Consider the following 22,286-nt stretch of genomic DNA (forward strand, 5'->3'; position numbering starts at 1 on the left):
CACTATATCACAATGTCTGTTCTATACCTGTACACACAGCTAGTCACATACTGCAGTGTCACACGGTCACTATATCACTATGTGTATTTTATATCTGTACACACAGCTAGTCACATACTGTAGTGTCACACAGTCACTATATCACAATGTCTGTTCTATATCTGTACACACAGCTAGTCACATACTGTAGTGTCACACAGTCACTATATCACAATGTCTGTTCTATACCTGTACACACAGCTAGTCACATACTGTAGTGTCACACGGTCACTATATCACAATGTCTGTTCTATACTTGTACACACAGCTAGTCACATACTGTAGTGTCACACGGTCACTATATCACTATGTGTATTCTATATCTGTACACACAGCTAGTCACATAGTGTAGTGTCACACGGTCACTATATCACAATGTCTGTTCTATATCTGTACACACAGCTAGTCACATACTGTAGTGTCACACGGTCACTATATCACAATGTCTATTCTATACCTGTACACACAGCTAGTCACATACTGTAGTGTCATACGGTCACTATATCACAATGTTTGTTCTATACTTGTACACACAGCTAGTCACATACTGTAGTGTCACACGGTCACTATATCACTATGTCTGTTCTATATCTGTACACACAGCTAGTCACATACTGTAGTGTCACACTGTCACTATATCACAATATCTGTTCTATACCTGTACACACAGCTAGTCACATACTGCAGAGTCACACGGTCACTATATCATAATGTCTATTCTATATCTGTACACACAGCTAGTCACATACTGTAGTGTCACACTGTCACTATATCACAATGTCTGTTCTATACCTGTACACACAGCTAGTCACATACTGTAGTGTCACACGGTCACTATATCACAATGTCTATTCTATACCTGTACACACAGCTAGTCACATACTGTAGTGTCACACGGTCACTATATCACAATGTCTGTTCTATACCTGTTCACACAGCTAGTCACATACTGTAGTGTCACACGGTCACTATATCACAATGTCTATTCTATACCTGTACACACAGCTAGTCACATACTGTAGTGTCACACGGTCACTATATCACAATGTCTGTTCTATACCTGTACACACAGCTAGTCACATACTGTAGTGTCACACGGTCACTATATCACAATGTCTATTCTATACCTGTACACACAGCTAGTCACATACTGTAGTGTCACACGGTCACTATATCACAATGTCTGTTCTATACCTGTACACACAGCTAGTCACATACTGTAGTGTCACACGGTCACTATAACACAATGTCTGTTCTATACCTGTACACAAAGCTAGTCACATACTGTAGTGTCACACGGTCACTATATCACAATGTCTGTTCTATACCTGTACACACAGCTAGTCACATACTGTAGTGTCACACGGTCACTATATCACAATGTCTGTTCTATACCTGTACACACAGCTAGTCACATACTGTAGTGTCACACGGTCACTATATCACAATGTCTGTTCTATACCTGTACACACAGCTAGTCACATACTGTAGTGTCACACGGTCACTATATTACAATGTCTGTTCTATACCTGTACACACAGCTAGTCACATACTGTAGTGTCACACGGTCACTATATCACAATGTCTATTCTATACCTGTACACACAGCTAGTCACATACTGTAGTGTCACACGGTCACTATATCACAATGTCTGTTCTATATCTGTACACACAGCTAGTCACATACTGTAGTGTCACACAGTCACTATATCACAATGTCTATTCTATACCTGTACACACAGCTAGTCACATACTGTAGTGTCACACGGTCACTATATCACAATGTCTATTCTATACCTGTACACACAGCTAGTCACATACTGTAGTGTCACACGGTCACTATATCACAATGTCTTTTCTATATCTGTACACACAGCTAGTCACATACTGTAGTGTCACACAGTCACTATATCACAATGTCTATTCTATACCTGTACACGCAGCTAGTCACATACTGTAGTGTCACACGGTCACTATATCACAATGTCTGTTCTATACCTGTACACACAGCTAGTCACATACTGCAGTGTCACACAGTCACTATATCACTATATCTATTCTATATCTGTACACACAGCTAGTCACATACTGTAGTGTCACACGGTCAAAATATCACAATGTCTGTTCTATACCTGTACACACAGCTAGTCACATACTGTAGTGTCACACGGTCACTATATCACAATGTCTGTTCTATACCTGTACACACAGCAAGTCACATACTGTAGTGTCACACGGTCACTATATCACAATGTCTGTTCTATACCTGTACACACAGCTAGTCACATACTGCAGTGTCACACAGTCACTATATCACTATATCTATTCTATATCTGTACACACAGCTAGTCACATACTGTAGTGTCACACGGTCACTATATCACTATATCTATTCTATATCTGCACACACAGCTAGTCACATACTGTAGTGTCACACAGTCACTATATCACAATGTCTGTTCTATATCTGTACACACAGCTAGTCACATACTGCAGCGTCACACGGTCACTATATCACAATGTCTGTTCTATACCTGTACACACAGCTAGTCACATACTGTAGTGTCACACGGTCACTATATCACAATGTCTGTTCTATACCTGTACACACAGCTAGTCACATACTGTAGTGTCACACGGTCACTATATCACAATGTCTGTTCTATATCTGTACACACAGCTAGACACATACTGTAGTGTCACACGGTCACTATATCACAATGTCTGTTCTATACCTGTACACACAGCTAGTCACATACTGTAGCGTCACACAGTCACTATATCACAATGTCTGTTCTATACCTGTACACACAGCTAGTCACATACTGTAGTGTCACACGTTCACTATATCACAATGTCTGTTCTATACCTGTACACACAGCTAGTCACATACTGTAGTGTCACACGGTCACTATATCTCAATGTCTGCTCTATACCTGTACACACAGCTAGTCACATACTGTAGTGTCACACGGTCACTATATCACAATGTCTGTTCTATACCTGTACACACAGCTAGTCACATACTGTAGTGTAAGACGGTCACTATATCACAATGTCTATTCTATACCTGTACACACTGCTAGTCACATACTGTAGTGTCACACGGTCACTATATCACAATGTCTATTCTATACCTGTACACACAGCTAGTCACATACTGTAGTGTCACACAGTCACTATATCACAATGTCTGCTCTATACCTGTACACACAGCTAGTCACATACTGTAGTGTCACACGGTCACTATATCACTATATCTATTCTATACCTGTACACACAGCTAGTCACATACTGTAGTGTCACACGGTCACTATATCACAATGTCTATTCTATACCTGTACACACAGCTAGTCACATACTGTAGTGTCACATGGTCACTATATCACAATGTCTGCTCTATACCTGTACACACAGCTAGTCACATACTGTAGTGTCACACGGTCACTATATCACAATGTCTGTTCTATACCTGTACACACAGCTAGTCACATACTGTAGTGTAAGACGGTCACTATATCACAATGTCTGTTCTATACCTGTACACAGAGCTAGTCACATACTGTAGTGTCACACGGTCACTATATCACAATGTCTGTTCTATACCTGAACATACAGCTAGTCACATACTGTAGTGTCACACGGTCACTATATCACAATGTCTGTTCTATATCTGTACACACAGCTAGTCACATACTGTAGTGTCACACGGTCACTATATCACAATGTCTGCTCTATATCTGTACACACAGCTAGTCACATACTGTAGTGTCACACAGTCACTATATCACAATGTCTGCTCTATACCTGTACACACAGCTAGTCACATACTGTAGTGTCACACGGTCACTATATCACTATATCTATTCTATACCTGTACACACAGCTAGTCACATACTGTAGTGCCACACGGTCACTATATCACAATGTCTATTCTATACCTGTACACACAGCTAGTCACATACTGTAGTGTCACATGGTCACTATATCACAATGTCTGCTCTATACCTGTACACACAGCTAGTCACATACTGTAGTGTCACACGGTCACTATATCACAATGTCTGTTCTATACCTGTACACACAGCTAGTCACATACTGTAGTGTAAGACGGTCACTATATCACTATATCTATTCTATACCTGTACACACAGCTAGTCACATACTGTAGTGCCACACGGTCACTATATCACAATGTCTATTCTATACCTGTACACACAGCTAGTCACATACTGTAGTGTCACATGGTCACTATATCACAATGTCTGCTCTATACCTGTACACACAGCTAGTCACATACTGTAGTGTCACACGGTCACTATATCACAATGTCTGTTCTATACCTGTACACACAGCTAGTCACATACTGTAGTGTAAGACGGTCACTATATCACAATGTCTGTTCTATACCTGTACACACAGCTAGTCACATACTGTAGTGTCACACGGTCACTATATCACAATGTCTGTTCTATACCTGAACATACAGCTAGTCACATACTGTAGTGTCACACGGTCACTATATCACAATGTCTGTTCTATATCTGTACACACAGCTAGTCACATACTGTAGTGTCACACGGTCACTATATCACAATGTCTGCTCTATATCTGTACACACAGCTAGTCACATACTGTAGTGTAAGACGGTCACTATATCACAATCTCTATTCTATACCTGTACACACAGCTAGTCACATACTGTAGTGTCACACGGTCAGTATATCACAATGTCTATTCTATACCTGTACACACAGCTAGTCACATACTGTAGTGTCACACGGTCACTATATCACAATGTCTATTCTATACCTGTACACACAGCTAGTCACATACTGTATTGTCACACGGTCACTATATCACAATGTCTATTCTATACCTGTACACACAGCTAGTCACATACTGTAGTGTCACACGGTCACTATATCACAATGTCTGTTCTATACCTGTACACATAGCTAGTCACATACTGTAGTGTAAGACGGTCACTATATCACAATGTCTGTTCTATACCTGTACACACAGCTAGTCACATACTGTAGTGTCACACGGTCACTATATCACAATGTCTGTTCTATACCTGAACATACAGCTAGTCACATACTGTAGTGTCACACGGTCACTATATCACAATGTCTGTTCTATATCTGTACACACAGCTAGTCACATACTGTAGTGTCACACGGTCACTATATCACAATGTCTGCTCTATATCTGTACACACAGCTAGTCACATACTGTAGTGTAAGACGGTCACTATATCACAATCTCTATTCTATACCTGTACACACAGCTAGTCACATACTGTAGTGTCACACGGTCACTATATCACTATATCTATTCTATATCTGTACACACAGCTAGTCACATACTGTAGTGTCACACGGTCAGTATATCACAATGTCTATTCTATACCTGTACACACAGCTAGTCACATACTGTAGTGTCACACGGTCACTATATCACAATGTCTATTCTATACCTGTACACACAGCTAGTCACATACTGTATTGTCACACGGTCACTATATCACAATGTCTATTCTATACCTGTACACACAGCTAGTCACATACTGTAGTGTCACACGGTCACTATATCACAATGTCTATTCTATACCTGTACACACAGCTAGTCACATACTGTAGTGTCACACGGTCACTATATCACAATGTCTGTTCTATACCTGTACACATAGCTAGTCACATACTGTAGTGTAAGACGGTCACTATATCACAATGTCTATTCTATACCTGTACACACAGCTAGTCACATACTGTAGTGTCACACGGTCACTATATCACAATGTCTGTTCTATACCTGTACACACAGCTAGTCACATACTGTAGTGTAAGACGGTCACTATATCACAATGTCTATTCTATACCTGTACACACAGCTAGTCACATACTGTAGTGTCACACGGTCACTATATCACAATGTCTATTCTATATCTGTACACACAGCTAGTCACATACTGTAGTGTCACACGGTCGCTATATCACAATGTCTGTTCTATACCTGTACACACAGCTAGTCACATACTGTAGTGTCACACAGTCACTATATCACAATGTCTATTCTATACCTGTACACGCAGCTAGTCACATACTGTAGTGTCACACGGTCACTATATCACAATGTCTGTTCTATACCTGTACACACAGCTAGTCACATACTGTAGTGTCACACGGTCACTATATCACTATATTCTATATCTGTACACACAGCTAGTCACATACTGTAGTGTCACACGGTCACTATATCACAATATCTGTTCTATACCTGTAGGCATCCACCAGCTTTGACAAATTATACGGGTTCCTTTTATCATCCAAATCCTTTTTCTGCAGGACACCAGGGAAACTGTCAGTGTTTGTGGCTTGTGCATAAATATCCCTCAACGAAACTGCCTGGACCTTCCCTATAAAACAAAAACACAGCGATACAGAATAAGAAGTCGGCATTGTCATTACTGCATGAGCACAATTATGTTTGTAGAGTCGCTCAGTTCTGTAGCTCATGGTCACTGCTCCATAAGAATCGTGTGTCCCCTTCTGTCACTTTGTTACCAAAATGCTGAGATTTACCTACACAGAGCTAACAAATTCTACTGCACAAACTAGTCCTCTGCAGCAATGTAAGCCAATAGCGTTATCAACTGTAAGAAAGAAACGCTATAATCTGCACTGAAACGCTTTACAATGTTTTGCTATTTTATATGTAGAAATAAATAAAAATTACATTAAATCAGACATTTATTTCTTTTTACTCACACAGAACAAGCATTTAACAACTGATCATAAAGGATGATATTTTTTTTAAGAACTATTTAAGTATGTTTGCTTTTTGTATCTTTAAAGGGACACTCAGGCTTTATTAAATTTTCATGATTCAGATAGAGCATGTAATTTTAAACAACTTTCCAATTTACTTCCATTAAAAAAAATGTGCACAGTCTTTTATATTTACACTTTTTTTGAGTCACCAGCTCCTACTGAGCATGTGCAAGAACTCAGACTATACGTATATGCATTTGTGATTGGCTGATTGCTATCACATGGTACAGGGGGAGTGGAAATATACATAACTTTAAAATGTGTTAAAAAAGAATCTACTACTCATTTGGAATTCAGAGTAAATGCTATTGCATTGTCTTGTTATCTTGCATTGGTTGATTATGCAAATCTGCTGTGTTTACTGGTCCTTTAACAAGGGGTTAACAGTCACTGGATTTAAAACAAAATCTCTAGATGTGTTTCAGTCTTAGGTTTTGCTCATCTATATGTCTGTCCTCATAATGTAATCTCTGTACTCTGCCCCCTGGTTTATTGCTTGGACTGCGTTAAAAATATCAGAATGATTCCTGTAGAGCATTTATATAATTTATGTTTATTGATTAAACTACCAGACAAGATCTGAGCAACAAATCACCAGACTCAATACATTATAATACTGCTGTTCAGTTATTAGCACTTGCTAATAATTATACTTAATACAAGAAAAAGCTACTAACAATGTCAGACAACACGTTTCACTCTCTCACAGAGCACTCACCTTGTTGTAGCCTGCGCTAGAGCGAATACGTGAGATACACGTGAGGTGCTGCTTCTTGAATTACTTTCTATTTATAACATGCTTTTTAACTTATTTTCAAACCATTCAGGAACTGAGAAGAGAGTGCAGTTTAATTTCTATTAAACGCTACCAGCATCTGTGCCAACCAGAAGTGTCACAAGGTTCAGATCTGAAGAGTATGTGTGCCGCTAAAGGAAGGTCAGTGCCGTGAGTGTCAGTAGATAATATACTGGGTGTAGGAGGAGTCTGTGCTCTATAAGGGAAGGTTAGTACCGTGAGCGTCAGTAGATAATATACTGGGTGTAGAAGGAGTCTGTGCTCTAAAAGGGACGGTCAGTACCATGAGTATCAATATATAATATACTGGGTGTAGGAGGAGTCTGTGCTCTATAAGGGAAGGTCAGTGCCGTGAGTGTCAGTAGATAATATACTGGGTGTAGGAGGAGTCTGTGCTCTATGAGGAAAGGTCAATACCGCAAGCGTCAGTAGATAATTTACTGGGTGTAGGAGGAGTCTGTACTCTATAAGGGAAGGTCAGTACCGCGAGTTTCAGTAGATAATATACTGGGTGTAGGAGGAGTTTGTGCTCTATAAGGGAAGGTCAGTGCCGTGAGTGTCAGTAGATAATATACTGGGTGTAGGAGGAGTCTGTGCTCTATAATTGAAGGTCAGTACCGTGAGTTTCAGTACATAATATACTGGGTGTAGGAGGAGTCTGTGATCTATAAGGGACGGTCAGTACCGCGAGTGTCAGTAGATAATATACTGTGTGTAGGAGGAGTCTGTGCTCTATAAGGGAAGGTCAGTACAGCGAGTGTCAGTAGATAATATACTGGGTGTAGGAGGAGTCTGTGCTCTATAAGGGAAGGTCAGTACCGCAAGCGTCAGTAGATAATATACTGGGTGTAGGAGGAGTCTGTGCTCTATAAGGGAAGGTCAGTATCGTGAGTGTCAGTAGATCATTTACTTGGTGTAGGAGGAGTCTGTGCTCTATAAGGGAAAGTCAGTACAGCGAGTGTCAGTAGATAATTTACTGGGTGTAGGAGGAGTCTGTGCTCTATAAGGAAAGGTCAGTACTGCGAGTGTCAGTAGATAATATACTGGGTGTAGGAGGAGTCTGTGCCCTATAAGGGAAGGTCAGTGCCGTGAGTGTCAGTAGATAAAATACTCGATGTAGGAGTAGTCTGTGCTCTATAAGGGAGGTCAATACCGCGAGTGTCAGTAGATAATATACTGGGTGTAGGAGGAGTCTGTGCCCTATAAGGGAAGGTCAGTGCCGTGAGTGTCAGTAGATAATATACTGGGTGTAGGAGGAGTCTGTGCTCTATAAGGGACGGTCAATACCGCGAGTGTCAGTAGAAAATATACTGGGTGTAGGAGGAGTCTGTGCTCTAAAAGGAAAGGTCAGTACCGCGAGTGTCAGTAGATAATATACTGGGTGTAGGAGGAGTCTGTGCTCTATAAGGGAGGGTCAGTGCCGCGAGTATCAGTAGATAATATACTGGATGTAGGAGGAGTCTGTGTTTTATAAGGGACGGTCAGTACCGCAAGTTTCTGTAGATAATTTACTGGGTGTAGGAGGAGTCTGTGCTCTATAAGGGAAGGTCAGTACCGTGAGTGTCAGTAGATAATTTACTTGGTGTAGGAGGAGTCTGTGCTCTATAAGGGAATGTCAGTACCGTGAGTGTCAGTAAATAATATACTGGGTGTAGGAGGAGTCTGTGCTCTATAAGGGACGGTCAGTACCGTAGGTGTCAGTAGATAATTTAGTGGGTGTAGGAGCGGTCTGTGCTCTATAAGGGAAGGTCAGTACCGCAATTGTCAGTAGATCATTTACTGGGTGTAGGAGGAGTCTGTGCTCTATAAGGGAAGGTCAGTACCGCAAGTGTCAGTAGATAATATACTGGGTGTAGGAGTCTGTGCTCTATAAGAGAAAGTCAGTACCGCGAGTGTCTGTAGATAATATACTGGGAGTAGGAGGAGTCTGTGTTCTATAAGGGAAGGTCAGTACCGCGAGTGTCAGTAGATAATATACTGGGTGTAGGAGGAGTCTGTGTTCTATAAGGGAAGTATATTATCTACAGACGCTCAGGGTACTGACCTTCCCTAATAGAGTACATACTCCTCCTACACCCAGTATATTATCTACTGACACTCGCGGTACTGACATTCCCTTATAGAGCACAGACTCCTCCTACACCCAGTAAATTATCTACTGACACTCGCGGTAGTGACCTTCCTTTATAGAGCAAAGACTCCTCCTACACCCAGTAAATTATCTACTGACACTTGCGGTACTTCCCTTCCCTTATAGAGCAGTGTCAGTAGATAATATACTGGGTGTAGGAGGAGACTGTGCTCTATAAGGAAAGGTCAGTACCGCGAGTGTCAGTAGATAATATACTGGATGTAGGAGGAATATGTACTCTATAAGTGAAGGTCAGTACTGCGAGTTTCATTAGATAATATACTGGGTGTAGGAGGAGTCTGTGCTCTATAAGGGACGGTCAGTACCGCGAGTGTCAGTAGATAACATACTGAGTGTAGAAGGAGTCTGTGCTCTATAAGGGAAGATCAGTACTGTGAGTGTCAGTAGATAATATACTGGGTGTAGGAGGAGTATGTGCCCTATAAGGGAAGGTCAGTGCCGTGAGTGTCAGTAGATAATATACTGGGTGTAGGAGTCTGTGCTCTATAAGGGACGGTCAGTACCGCGAGTGTCAGTAGATAATATATTGGGTGTAGGAGTCTGTGCTCTATAAGGGAAGGTCAGTACCGCGAGCGTCAGTAGATAACATATTGGGTGTAGGAGGAGTCTGTGCCCTATAAGGGAAGGTTAGTACCGCGAGTGTCAGTAGATAATATACTGGGTGTAGGAGGAGTATGTGCTCTATAAGAGGTCAGTGCCGTGAGTGTCTATAGATAATATATTGGGTGTAGGAGGAGTCCGTGTCCTATAAGAGAAGGTCAGTGCCGTGAGTGTCAGTAGATAATATACTGGGTGTAGGAGGAGTCTGTGCTCTATAAGAGAAGGTCAGTGCCGTGAGTGTCTATAGATAATATATTGGGTGTAGGAGGAGTCTGTTCTGTATAAGGGACGGTCAGTACCGCGAGTGTCAGTAGATAATTTACTGGGTGTAGGAGGAGTCTGTGTTTTATAAGGGACGGTCAGTACCGCAAGTTTCTGTAGATAATTTACTGGGTGTAGGAGGAGTCTGTGCTCTATAAGGGAAGGTCAGTACCGTGAGTGTCAGTAGATAATTTACTTGGTGTAGGAGGAGTCTGTGCTCTATAAGGGAATGTCAGTACCGTGAGTGTCAGTAAATAATATACTGGGTGTAGGAGGAGTCTGTGCTCTATAAGGGACGGTCAGTACCGTAGGTGTCAGTAGATAATTTAGTGGGTGTAGGAGCGGTCTGTGCTCTATAAGGGAAGGTCAGTACCGCAATTGTCAGTAGATCATTTACTGGGTGTAGGAGGAGTCTGTGCTCTATAAGGGAAGGTCAGTACCGCAAGTTTCAGTAGATAATAGACTGGGTGTAGGAGGAGTCTGTGCTCTATAAGGGAAGGTCAGTACCGCAAGTGTCAGTAGATAATATACTGGGTGTAGGAGTCTGTGCTCTATAAGAGAAAGTCAGTACCGCGAGTGTCTGTAGATAATATACTGGGAGTAGGAGGAGTCTGTGTTCTATAAGGGAAGGTCAGTACCGCGAGTGTCAGTAGATAATATACTGGGTGTAGGAGGAGTCTGTGTTCTATAAGGGAAGTATATTATCTACAGACGCTCAGGGTACTGACCTTCCCTAATAGAGTACATACTCCTCCTACACCCAGTATATTATCTACTGACACTCGCGGTACTGACATTCCCTTATAGAGCACAGACTCCTCCTACACCCAGTAAATTATCTACTGACACTCGCGGTAGTGACCTTCCTTTATAGAGCAAAGACTCCTCCTACACCCAGTAAATTATCTACTGACACTTGCGGTACTTCCCTTCCCTTATAGAGCAGTGTCAGTAGATAATATACTGGGTGTAGGAGGAGACTGCGCTCTATAAGGAAAGGTCAGTACCGCGAGTGTCAGTAGATAATATACTGGATGTAGGAGGAATATGTACTCTATAAGTGAAGGTCAGTACTGCGAGTTTCATTAGATAATATACTGGGTGTAGGAGGAGTCTGTGCTCTATAAGGGACGGTCAGTACCGCGAGTGTCAGTAGATAACATACTGAGTGTAGAAGGAGTCTGTGCTCTATAAGGGAAGATCAGTACTGTGAGTGTCAGTAGATAATATACTGGGTGTAGGAGGAGTATGTGCCCTATAAGGGAAGGTCAGTGCCGTGAGTGTCAGTAGATAATATACTGGGTGTAGGAGTCTGTGCTCTATAAGGGACGGTCAGTACCGCGAGTGTCAGTAGATAATATATTGGGTGTAGGAGTCTGTGCTCTATAAGGGAAGGTCAGTACCGCGAGCGTCAGTAGATAACATATTGGGTGTAGGAGGAGTCTGTGCCCTATAAGGGAAGGTTAGTACCGCGAGTGTCAGTAGATAATATACTGGGTGTAGGAGGAGTATGTGCTCTATAAGAGGTCAGTGCCGTGAGTGTCTATAGATAATATATTGGGTGTAGGAGGAGTCCGTGTCCTATAAGAGAAGGTCAGTGCCGTGAGTGTCAGTAGATAATATACTGGGTGTAGGAGGAGTCTGTGCTCTATAAGAGAAGGTCAGTGCCGTGAGTGTCTATAGATAATATATTGGGTGTAGGAGGAGTCTGTTCTGTATAAGGGACGGTCAGTACCGCGAGTGTCAGTAGATAATTTACTGGGTGTAGGAGGAGTCTGTGCTCTATAAGGGACGGTCAGTACAGTGAGTGTCAGTAGATAACATATTGGGTGTAGGAGGAGTCTGTGCTCTATAAGGGACGGTCAGTACAGTGAGTGTCAGTAGATAACATATTGGGTGTAGGAGGAGTCTATGCTCTATAAGGGACGGTTAGTACCGAGAGTGTCAGTAGATAATATACTGGGTGTAGGAGGAGTCTGTGCTCTATAAGAGAATGTCAGTACCGCGAGTGTCAGTAGATAATATACTGGGTGTAGGAGGAGTCTATGCTCTAAAAGGGACGGTCAGTACCGCGAGTGTCAGTAGATAATATACTGGGTGTAGGAGGAGTCTGTGCTCTATAAGAGAATGTCAGTACCGTGAGCGTCAGTAGATAATATACTGGGTGTAGGAGGATTCTGTGCACTAAGGATGTTTCTGTGAATAGCTACAAAGTTTACATCACTGTGTCCTGTATGATTATAAAGTAATGCACGTGATGTAGGTTGCATTATATTATGAAGCAATGGCAGTGATTCTGCACCTTATGCGCAGAGAGGGCCCCTTTATGACAGGAATAACATAATTTACATAGGCACCATTTGTGGCACATATACAGCAGAGTCTTTTCTATACATAAGGAATAATTAGGGGTATTTTCTACATGAACAGCAGATGGTTGAATACTGAAATTATCATGGCATCTACAAATAATATGAAATCTGTCTAAATATGTTACCAAAGAATGCGTAAGGCCCAGGGCAGGAAAGGGCTGGAACCACTCACTGTGATCATTCTCCCAGCTTATCCTTTGTGCTCTGTATAGTACACATTCTGTCATGTCATTGGTTGCTCAGGACAGAGGGACGTGCAGTGCTTATGGCATAACCCAGTGTGCTGTGGCTCCCTGAGAATCACTGGACTAAACAGACTTTGTATCACACACAGAGTATCACTGTTTATACTTGTAGTTTATTGTGAATTCTTACCAAACCCAAAAAGAATGTAAATCTCCTCCTGGCTGATATAGTGCGCCTGTGGCCCCAGCAGTTTGCCTTCTCCCATAATGCCATATTTCACCATCCGGCCTAGGGGGTTCCCGGTGCGTCCCGACACTAACAGAAAGCCCAAATCTGGCTGGAGGATAGAGAGATACACAAAGTCTGATTACACCACCAGAGTCCCTCGTATGTGGCAACGTTCTGTGTTCCTCTCCTGACAGCTCATCAGCATTAAACAAACCTCAAATGACAGCGAGATCGGAATATTTAAAAAAGGGAAAAAACTAAATTTATGCTTACCTGATAAATTTCTTTCTTTCCAGATATGGAGAGTCCACAACGTTATTCAATTACTAGTGGGAATATCACTCCTGGCCAGCAGGAGGAGGCAAAGAGCACCACAGCAAAGTTGTTAAGTGTCACTCCCCTACCCATAATCCCCAGTCATTCGACTGAAGGGAAATAGAAAAGGAATAACACAAAGGTGTAGAGGTGCCTGAGGTTTAGTCAAAAAAAGTCTTAAAAAAGGGTGGGGTCGTGGACAGTTAAGCATAAATTTTGTTTTCTTTCCTAAGATATGGAGAGTCCACAACATCATTGCCTCAGCCGAGGCAAAAGTATAAAATTTGTAAAAAAGTATGCAGAGAGGATCAAGTTGCAGCCTTGCAAATCTGTTCCACAGAAGCTTCATTTTTGAAAGCCCAAGAAGAGGAGACAGCCCTAGTGGAATGAGCTGTAATCCTCTCAGGAGGCTGCTGTCCAGCAGTCTCATAAACAAAACGAATCACACTTCTCAGCCAGAGGGAAAGAGAAGTAGCAGTAGCCTTCTGACCTTTACGCTTTCATGAGAAACAAACAAACAGGGCAGAAGACTGGCAAAAATCCTTAGTCGCCTGTAGGTAGAATTTTAGAGCATGCACAACATCCAAGTTGTGCAACAGACGTTCTTTATGAAAAGAAGGATTGGGACAGAGAGAAGGAACAACAATTTCCTGATTAATATTTCTATCCGAAACCACTTCAGGAAGAAACCCCAATTTAGTACGAAGAACCGCCTTATCTGCATAAAAGATAAGGTAAAGCGAATCACACTGCAAAGCCAAGAGCTCCGAAACTCTCAGAGCAGAAGAGATAGCAATAAGAAACAAAACCTTCCAAGATAGCAACTTAATATCTATGGAATGCATTGGCTCAAACGGAACATGCTGCAAAACTTTAAGAACAAGATTAAGGCTCCAAGGAGGAGCAACAGGTTTAAACACAGGCCTGATTCTGACCAGGGCCTGAAAAAAAGATTCAACATCTTGCACATCCGCCAGACGTTTGTGTAACAAATTAGATCATGCAGAAATCTGACCTTTCAGAGAACTGACAACACTTTCTCCAGACCATCCTGGAGAAAAGACAAAATTCTAGGAATCCTGACCCTACTCCAAGAGTAGCCCTTAGATTCACACCAATAAAGATATTTACGCCATACCTTATGGTAAATGTTTTAAATAACAGGCTTGCAAGCCTGGATCATGGGGTCAATGACCGACTCAGAAAATCCCCGCTTAGACAGAACTAAGCATTCAATCTCCAAGCAGCCAGATTCAGAGAAATGAGATTTGGATGGAGGAATGGAGCCTGAATTAGAAGGTCCTTCCTCAGAGACAACCTCCAAGGCAGCCAAGATGACATCTTCACTAGGTCTGCATACCAGATTCTGTGAGCCATGCAGGAGCTATTAGAATTACTGATGCTCTCTCTTGTTTGATACGAGCAATAACTCGTGGAAGGAGCGCAAACGGAAGAAACAGGTATGCTAGACCGAAATCCCAAAGAACCGACAGAGCATCTATCAGAGCGGCCTGAGGATCTCTTTACCTTGAACCGTACCTTTTGAAGCTTGGCCTTCAGCCGAGACGCCATCAGATCCAACTCCGACACCCCCCATTTAAAGGGTTAACCAGTAAAACACCTCCAGATGAAGAGCCCACTCCCCGGGATGAAATGTCTGTCTGCTCAGGAAATCCTCTTCCCAGTTGTCCACTCCATGAATGTGGATGGCAGATAGACACAATTGTTTGCTTCCGCCCACTGAATAATCCAAGCAACCTCCTTCATGGCTAAGGAACTCCGAGTCCCTCCCTGGTTGTTGATGTAAGCCACTGAGGTGATGTTGTCCGACTGAAACCTGATAAACCGGGCTAAAGAAAATTGAGGCCAAGCCATCAGAGCATTGTAAATTGCTCTCAACTCCAAAATATTTATGTGGAGAGCAGACTCCTCCCGAGTCCATAGTCCCTGTGCCTTTAATGAGTCCCAGACTGCTCCCCAGCCTAGCAGGTTGGCGTCCGTGGTCACAATCACCCAGGAAGGTCTCCGGAAGCATGTGCCCTGAGACAGATGGTCCTGAGAAAGCCACCACGGGAGATAGTCTCCTGTCGACTCGACTAGATCTATCCTCTGAGACAGATCCGAATGGTCTCCGTTCCATTGTCTGAGCATGCATAATTGCAGAGCTCTCAAATGGAATCGAGCAAAGGGAATGATGTCCATGGAAGCGACCATCAGACCAAATACCTCCATTTATTGAGCCAATGAATTTTGGATTTTTTGACCTCCGTCAGAAAAATTTTCATAGATAGGGAATCTACTATGGTCCCTAAGAAAACAACCCTTGTAGCTGAAACAAGGGAACTCTTTTCCAGATTCACTTTCCAACCGTGGGAACGTAGAAAAGACAAGATCTCTGTATGAGAGTTTGCTTGTTGAAAAGATGGCGCCTGAACCAATATGTCGTCCAGGTATGGCGACACTGCAATTCCCTGAGACCTGATCACTGCCAAGAGAGCCCCCAGAACCTTTGAGAAAATTCTAGGAGCTGTGGCAAGGCAAAACAGAAGAGCCACAAACTGAAAGTGTTTGTCTAGAAAGGCGAATCTCAGAAATTTGTGATGATCCCTGTGGATGGGAACATGAAGATACGTGTCATTCAGGTCTATGGTCGTCATGAACTTACCCTCTTGGACCAAAGAAAGAATTGAACGAATGGTTTCCATTTTAAAAACCGGTACCCTGTTGAGGCACTTTAGGTCTAAAATGGGTTGAAAAGTTCCCTCTTTTTTGGGAACCACGAACAGATTTGAATAGAATCCTAGACCCTGTTCCCTTACTGGAACTGGAACAATCACTCCCAGGGAGGAAAGGTCCTGAACGCAGTTCAAGAATGTCTCTCCTTTTACCTGGTCTGCAGATAATCTTGAGAGGTGGAATCTGCCCCTGGTAAGGAAAGTTTTGAATTCTATTTTGTAACCCTGAGATACTATTTTCACAGCCCAAGGATCTGGGACATCTCGTTTCCACGCTTGACAAAACAAAAAAAAGTCTGCCCCCCACTTAATCCGATCCGGACTGGGGGCTGACCCTTCATGCTGACTAAGACTCAGCTGAGGGTTTGTTTGATTGCTTCCCCTTATTCCAAGACTGATTGGGCTTCCAAGAAGACTTGGACTGCTCCTGTTTGGAAGAGGGAGAGGAAGACTTTTGACCTTTGAAATTACGACAGGAACGAAAATTAATTTGACGTCCTTTGAGTCTGTTCTTCTCGTCTTGCGGTAGAAAAGACCCTTTTCCACCCGTAATATCAGAAAATATTTCTGCCAGGTCCGAACAAGGTCTTACCCTTGTAAGGAAGCGCCAGAAGCTTTGACTGACATCTTGGCTCCTAATCTAATAACTTGCATGTTGGCATCAGAAATAAAGGAATTGGCTAGTTTGAGAGCCTTAATCCTATCTTGTATCTCCTCCAACGGAGTCTCTACTAAAATTGATTCAGACAAAGCGTTGCACCAATACAAACTGCAGGTTACCATTGAAGACCTTGATGAACATACATCTTCTTCAAATAAGCTTCCAGCTTTTTGTCCATGGGATCCTTAAAGAAGCAGCTATCCTCTATAGGGATTGTAGTTCTCTTAGCCAGAGTAGAAATTGCCCCTTCTACTTTAGGCACAGTGCGCCAAGAATCTTTAATAGAGTCAGCAACAGGAAACATCTTTTTGAATTTGGGAGACGGGGCGAAAGGAATCCCTGGCTTCTCCCATTCCTGTGAAATAATCTCTGTCACAGTTTACTAGACTTCTTAGGGTTGACAACGACAGAAGTATCAGAGTCGTCCAAAGTAGCCAATACCTCCTTTAACAGTACACAAAGGTGTTCAAGCTTAAATCTGAAGTTTACTTCTTCAGTATCAGATGAAGGAATAATACTGTCCGAATCTGAGATTTCACCCTTAGAGGCTACCAACGTATTCTCCTTATCAGACTTATGAGGGAGGGCAACTTGCGTAGCAGTAGGTAGAACAGAAACCTTACTATCTGGATGTCTAATTTTCCTCTTGCGTTTACCCAGCATAGGAAAAGCAGAAAATGCCGCAGATATCGCAGAAGATACCTGTGCAGCAAAAATCTGCAGGCAAATAAACTCCTCCATGAGGCTGAGAGGAACTGCAGGGGACTGTATGTGACGCCATAGAGGCTTGGGACGTTTGAGGAGAAAGCTGTGGCATTGCCTGAACAGCATAAATATAAAAATAGAGCGATGCACTGAACTGAGACAGAACAAAAGATAGAAAAACTTCCGTGCCTGTTCATTTTCAGTGCCACTCAGGGTGCATACTATTTTAGCATCATCCTAAAAAAGACATTGGGCTCAGAGGGCAACAATTTATCTTTACATTTAAGTGTTCTAACTAAGCATGCAGCACAGAATTGCATAGGCAAAACAATGTGTGCCTCAAGGCATAACAAACATTTATAAAAAGACACAGAGTCTTCGTCCATGTCTATAATACTAAATAGAAAATTCCCCAAATTGTAGAATTTTTTTTAATCACACTGTTACTTTAAAAATGTTTAATACCACAGCCGCTTAACGTTATGCAAAAATTATTTAAAATAATAAACCAATCAGGCCCCCTACACCTCAGGCTGAGGTGCCTTACCGTAACACTTATACACAATTTGGCTGCCAGAAGTCTCTAAAACGATCATATAGTAGATTGACACTGAAGAGACTGAAATTCACTTACGCCGCTCCGCTCTATGAATATCCGACAGCAGAGAGAAGTCACATGACTGGCAGAGAGAAAAAACTACACAGCAAGTAAAAGGCTTGAGCTTCCCTCTGCCTACAACACCGGAGCTTAATTTACACAAATGCTCAAGTAGTCTGTCAGTTAACCTGTTCTAGCTAAGCAAACAAAGAAAACAAACTGCCAAATTTTACGTTTATACATAAATCCCTGTATAAAACATAAGCCACACACATACTAATAAAGTATTTCAACAAAATTAGCCCAAAGAGGAAAAACATCCCAATAAAGGGAAGATTAACGCCTAGGGGTCAATTTATTAAAGTCTAGCAGACATGATAAGCTGTAGCGTATCATGTCCACCAGACATCGCTGAATGCGGACAGCATATGCGGTCTGTATTCAGCATTGCACAAGCAGTTCTAGTGAACTGCTTGTGCAATACCGCCCCCTGCAGATTCGTGGCCAATCGGCTGCTAGCAGGGGGTGTCAATCAGCCCGATCATTTAGGATCGTTTCTCAGAGGTGGCGTATGAGTTAAGGAGCAGCAGTCTTTAGACCGCTGCTTATTAACTCGTGTTTCTGGCGAGCCTAAAGGCTCGCGTGGAAACAGGTTGAATTGGCCCAATTTGCCAATAATAAATTGGCCCCCTAGTCTCAACATACATAATGTGCCTGCCCACTGACAAAGAAAATCCTGTATAAAGGATTTTAAAAATGTCCCCATTTACTGCATATGACATATTCTTCTGAAGTGCAAGTCTCTAAGACCTAGAAGACAAAAGCACTTACCTGCAGTCTAGCTGTCCGTCAGGAAGACAGCTCACAAGGCGTGAAAGGACACATACTCCTTACAGAGGCCTGTAGAAAAAGAACAGAGTAACCAACTCTGGCTTTCTGTACCATGGGCAATAATGTGTTAGGAAACAAAGCAAGGACTACCTCACAACTTCCTAACTGCTTAAAAGCCACCACTACTCTACTGAAGAGACTGACGTGGACTCAGCTAAACCCAAATCCTTGCTTGCAGGGAAAAGTACCCAAAAAAGGAATTAATTTCTTCAGACACTAAACTTCACCTCTTCCATTGACAGAGGCAAAGAGAATGACTGGGTATTATGGGTAGGGAGTGACACTTAAAAGCTTTGCTGTGGTGATCTTTGCCTCCTCCTGCTGGCCAGGAGTGATATTCCCACTAGTAATTGAATAACATTGTGGACTCTCCATATCTTAGAAAAGAAAACAAAATGTATATTTAACTGATAAATTATTTTCTTTCGGAATGATGATGGTCTACAGTCCTCCATTACATATGGGATATATTTCCTGCCACTAGGAGGAGGTCAAGAGCCCATACAAGAGCTTTAATCCCTCCTATCTCTCTCTTAGTTTTAAGTATAGCTTTATAGAGGGGTCATTAGAACGTATCATTCACAAAGAAAAGGATTTATCAGGTAAGCATAAATCTTTTGTATAATGATGATGGTCCACAGTCCTCCATAACATGTGGGATTTATACCCAAGTAGATGGTCTATGTACGGAAAGGATAGGACAATTTTCCCAGTGTCTGTATGATAAATTTATGTGCATACATATAAATCACTCCTACAATGGAATAAAAGAGATACCAATGTATCTTATCTCTAAAGAATCTCTACAAATAGTGAAAATATTCATGACCAATGTCTACTATCTGCATGAAAGAGCCTTAGTGTATATAAATTACACATAGGATAGGTATAAAAATATACCCATAGATTATATCTCTAAAGGATCTCCACTGTTGTATTAAAATACAGATAAATCCGGGGGCGGAGCCAGCTGTTGAGGAGACTGGACGTGTTTTTATGCAGCTCCAGGTTCTCTGATATACTTACATGGTTTAATGTATGTATAAAAGATTTAAACTTTTACTATGATCCAACAGAAGACAACTATTACCTATCCTTAATTTATGGAAACTAAAGATATCCCATCCTGTGAATCTGGAGGTGATACCATATACTAGCCAACGCCACGTGGAGAGACTACATACGCACCTACAGCCAAATTGATCTGCCAACATGGAAGCGCTAAATGTATGGGAACAGCAAACACAACAATGTCTGGAGCAACATTATCAGAGTATGAAGGAAGACATCATGGCTTTATTAGTGGCCCTCACGCCGTCTCTGAGACATGAGGCTGTAAGATGTAACCTAGTTCAGAGCGAGGAGTCCTGCACCTCATTTGGACTTACGCTACAAGAGGACCTAGGGATCCCCTCTGGAAGTCTTACGGTGAGTCATGGCTATGATATTCTAGAACAAACTCTGGATCTCGATCATCCACCGACTACGTGTGCCAACATAGAGGCTAAAGAGGCATCACGCTCTGATATTGTGCGCACACATGCTGACATATTTCCCATGGCTTTGTCTCCCCCTCTGGGTCTTACAGTTCAGCCTCAGGAGGTCATGCCGACTTGTAAGAACTACCTCCTGGAGGAGACTGTGGTACTGACCTCATCTAGTCATGCACCCTCTGCATGGAGAGGAGACCTAGCTTTGAAGCGATTCTTCACTGAGGAGACCTCACTCACTCGGGAGTCCTTGAAATCACCAGGAACTGTGGCATTGTTTGACATCCATCATAACGCTCCAGACAGCCGCTCTTCTTTGCGGTTAACCCGGGGAATCTCAGATTTTGGAGTTGCAACAGTAGAGGGAAGAACTCTGGTTATATATCAGACAGGTACAACTAGCCATCTTGTAGGAGTACCGGAGTCCCGGTATTACCCTTCCCTAGCGGCCTCTGCAATACCAAAGGGGAGAAGCGGAAGACTGATGCATTTCTCCTCTCCTTTCGCAAAGATTAGGCTTGTCATCCTGGATCTGAAGCCTAGCTCTCCCAATAACATTTTTTGGACTTTAGATTTTAGCTTGCTTCACAGGATTAGATATGGCATTGGGTAAATTTCTGTATGCCCCAGAATATCTGCCCTAACATGATAATACTTTTTGTTGATGGGGGCACTGTGACTCCTAGCTCACATAAGCACCGTTTCTAATTTAGTTCTAATGTTAGCTTTGTTATTTTATTTCTTTATGTTACATGCCTTAAATGTTCCATAGAATAGTTACTTTATATATTGTAGTCCTGAGATAGCAGATTACATTTTTTTTTCATATTTCCTTGCACTGTACTACTACGCTAATGTACTATGGGACCCTGCTATCTAGTTATAGATACGTGTATACTGTAATGCAGTGATTTTTTAACCTTTTTTTTGCCGTGGCACACTTTTTTACATTAAAAAATCCTGTGGCACACCACCATTCCAAAATTTCAAAAAAATCACACATTGTAGCCTAATACAGCATATATATATATATATATATATATATATATATATATATATATATATATATATATATATACACATACACACAAACACACACATACTGTATGTATTGTGCTGTTATGCCATGCCTCCTACAAACTATCCCTGCACTGGGAGTAAAAAACAAGCAAAGTTTAAAAAATATGTCACACTGTTGTCAGTCTGCCGTGACACACCTGAGGATCTCTCACGGCACACTAGTGTGCCACGGCACACTGGTTGAAAAACACTGCTGTAATGTATCCAAAACTTTCTTAACATTAGCCTATATAAAATACTATTAGGATTTTTGTGTTACTGGGCTAATAAACGACTCCCTAGTTTACTCTCGTTAAAATGCTGTTCATACTCCTTCCCTAGCTAAATTGTGGGATATGTCT

At 42.0% G+C, this 22,286-nt stretch overlaps 1 protein-coding gene across 4 annotated transcripts in view; it reads right to left on the bottom strand.

Annotated features, from left to right (window-relative positions):
- FAM234B (family with sequence similarity 234 member B) overlaps nucleotides 1–22,286 on the bottom strand; it is a 252,840-nt gene that overhangs the window by 153,178 nt on the left and 77,376 nt on the right. For all 4 annotated transcript variants that reach the window (XM_053721349.1, XM_053721347.1, XM_053721346.1 and 1 more), the window contains exons 6-7: nucleotides 13,432–13,579; nucleotides 6,322–6,460 (exon numbers count right to left, since the gene is read on the bottom strand). In XM_053721349.1, coding sequence (XP_053577324.1) covers nucleotides 6,322–6,460; nucleotides 13,432–13,579 — 287 coding nt within the window. The remainder of the gene's footprint in view (nucleotides 1–6,321; nucleotides 6,461–13,431; nucleotides 13,580–22,286) is intronic.

Source organism: Bombina bombina, chromosome 7 (assembly GCF_027579735.1).
Source record: "Bombina bombina isolate aBomBom1 chromosome 7, aBomBom1.pri, whole genome shotgun sequence".
Lineage (NCBI taxonomy): Eukaryota > Metazoa > Chordata > Amphibia > Anura > Bombinatoridae > Bombina > Bombina bombina.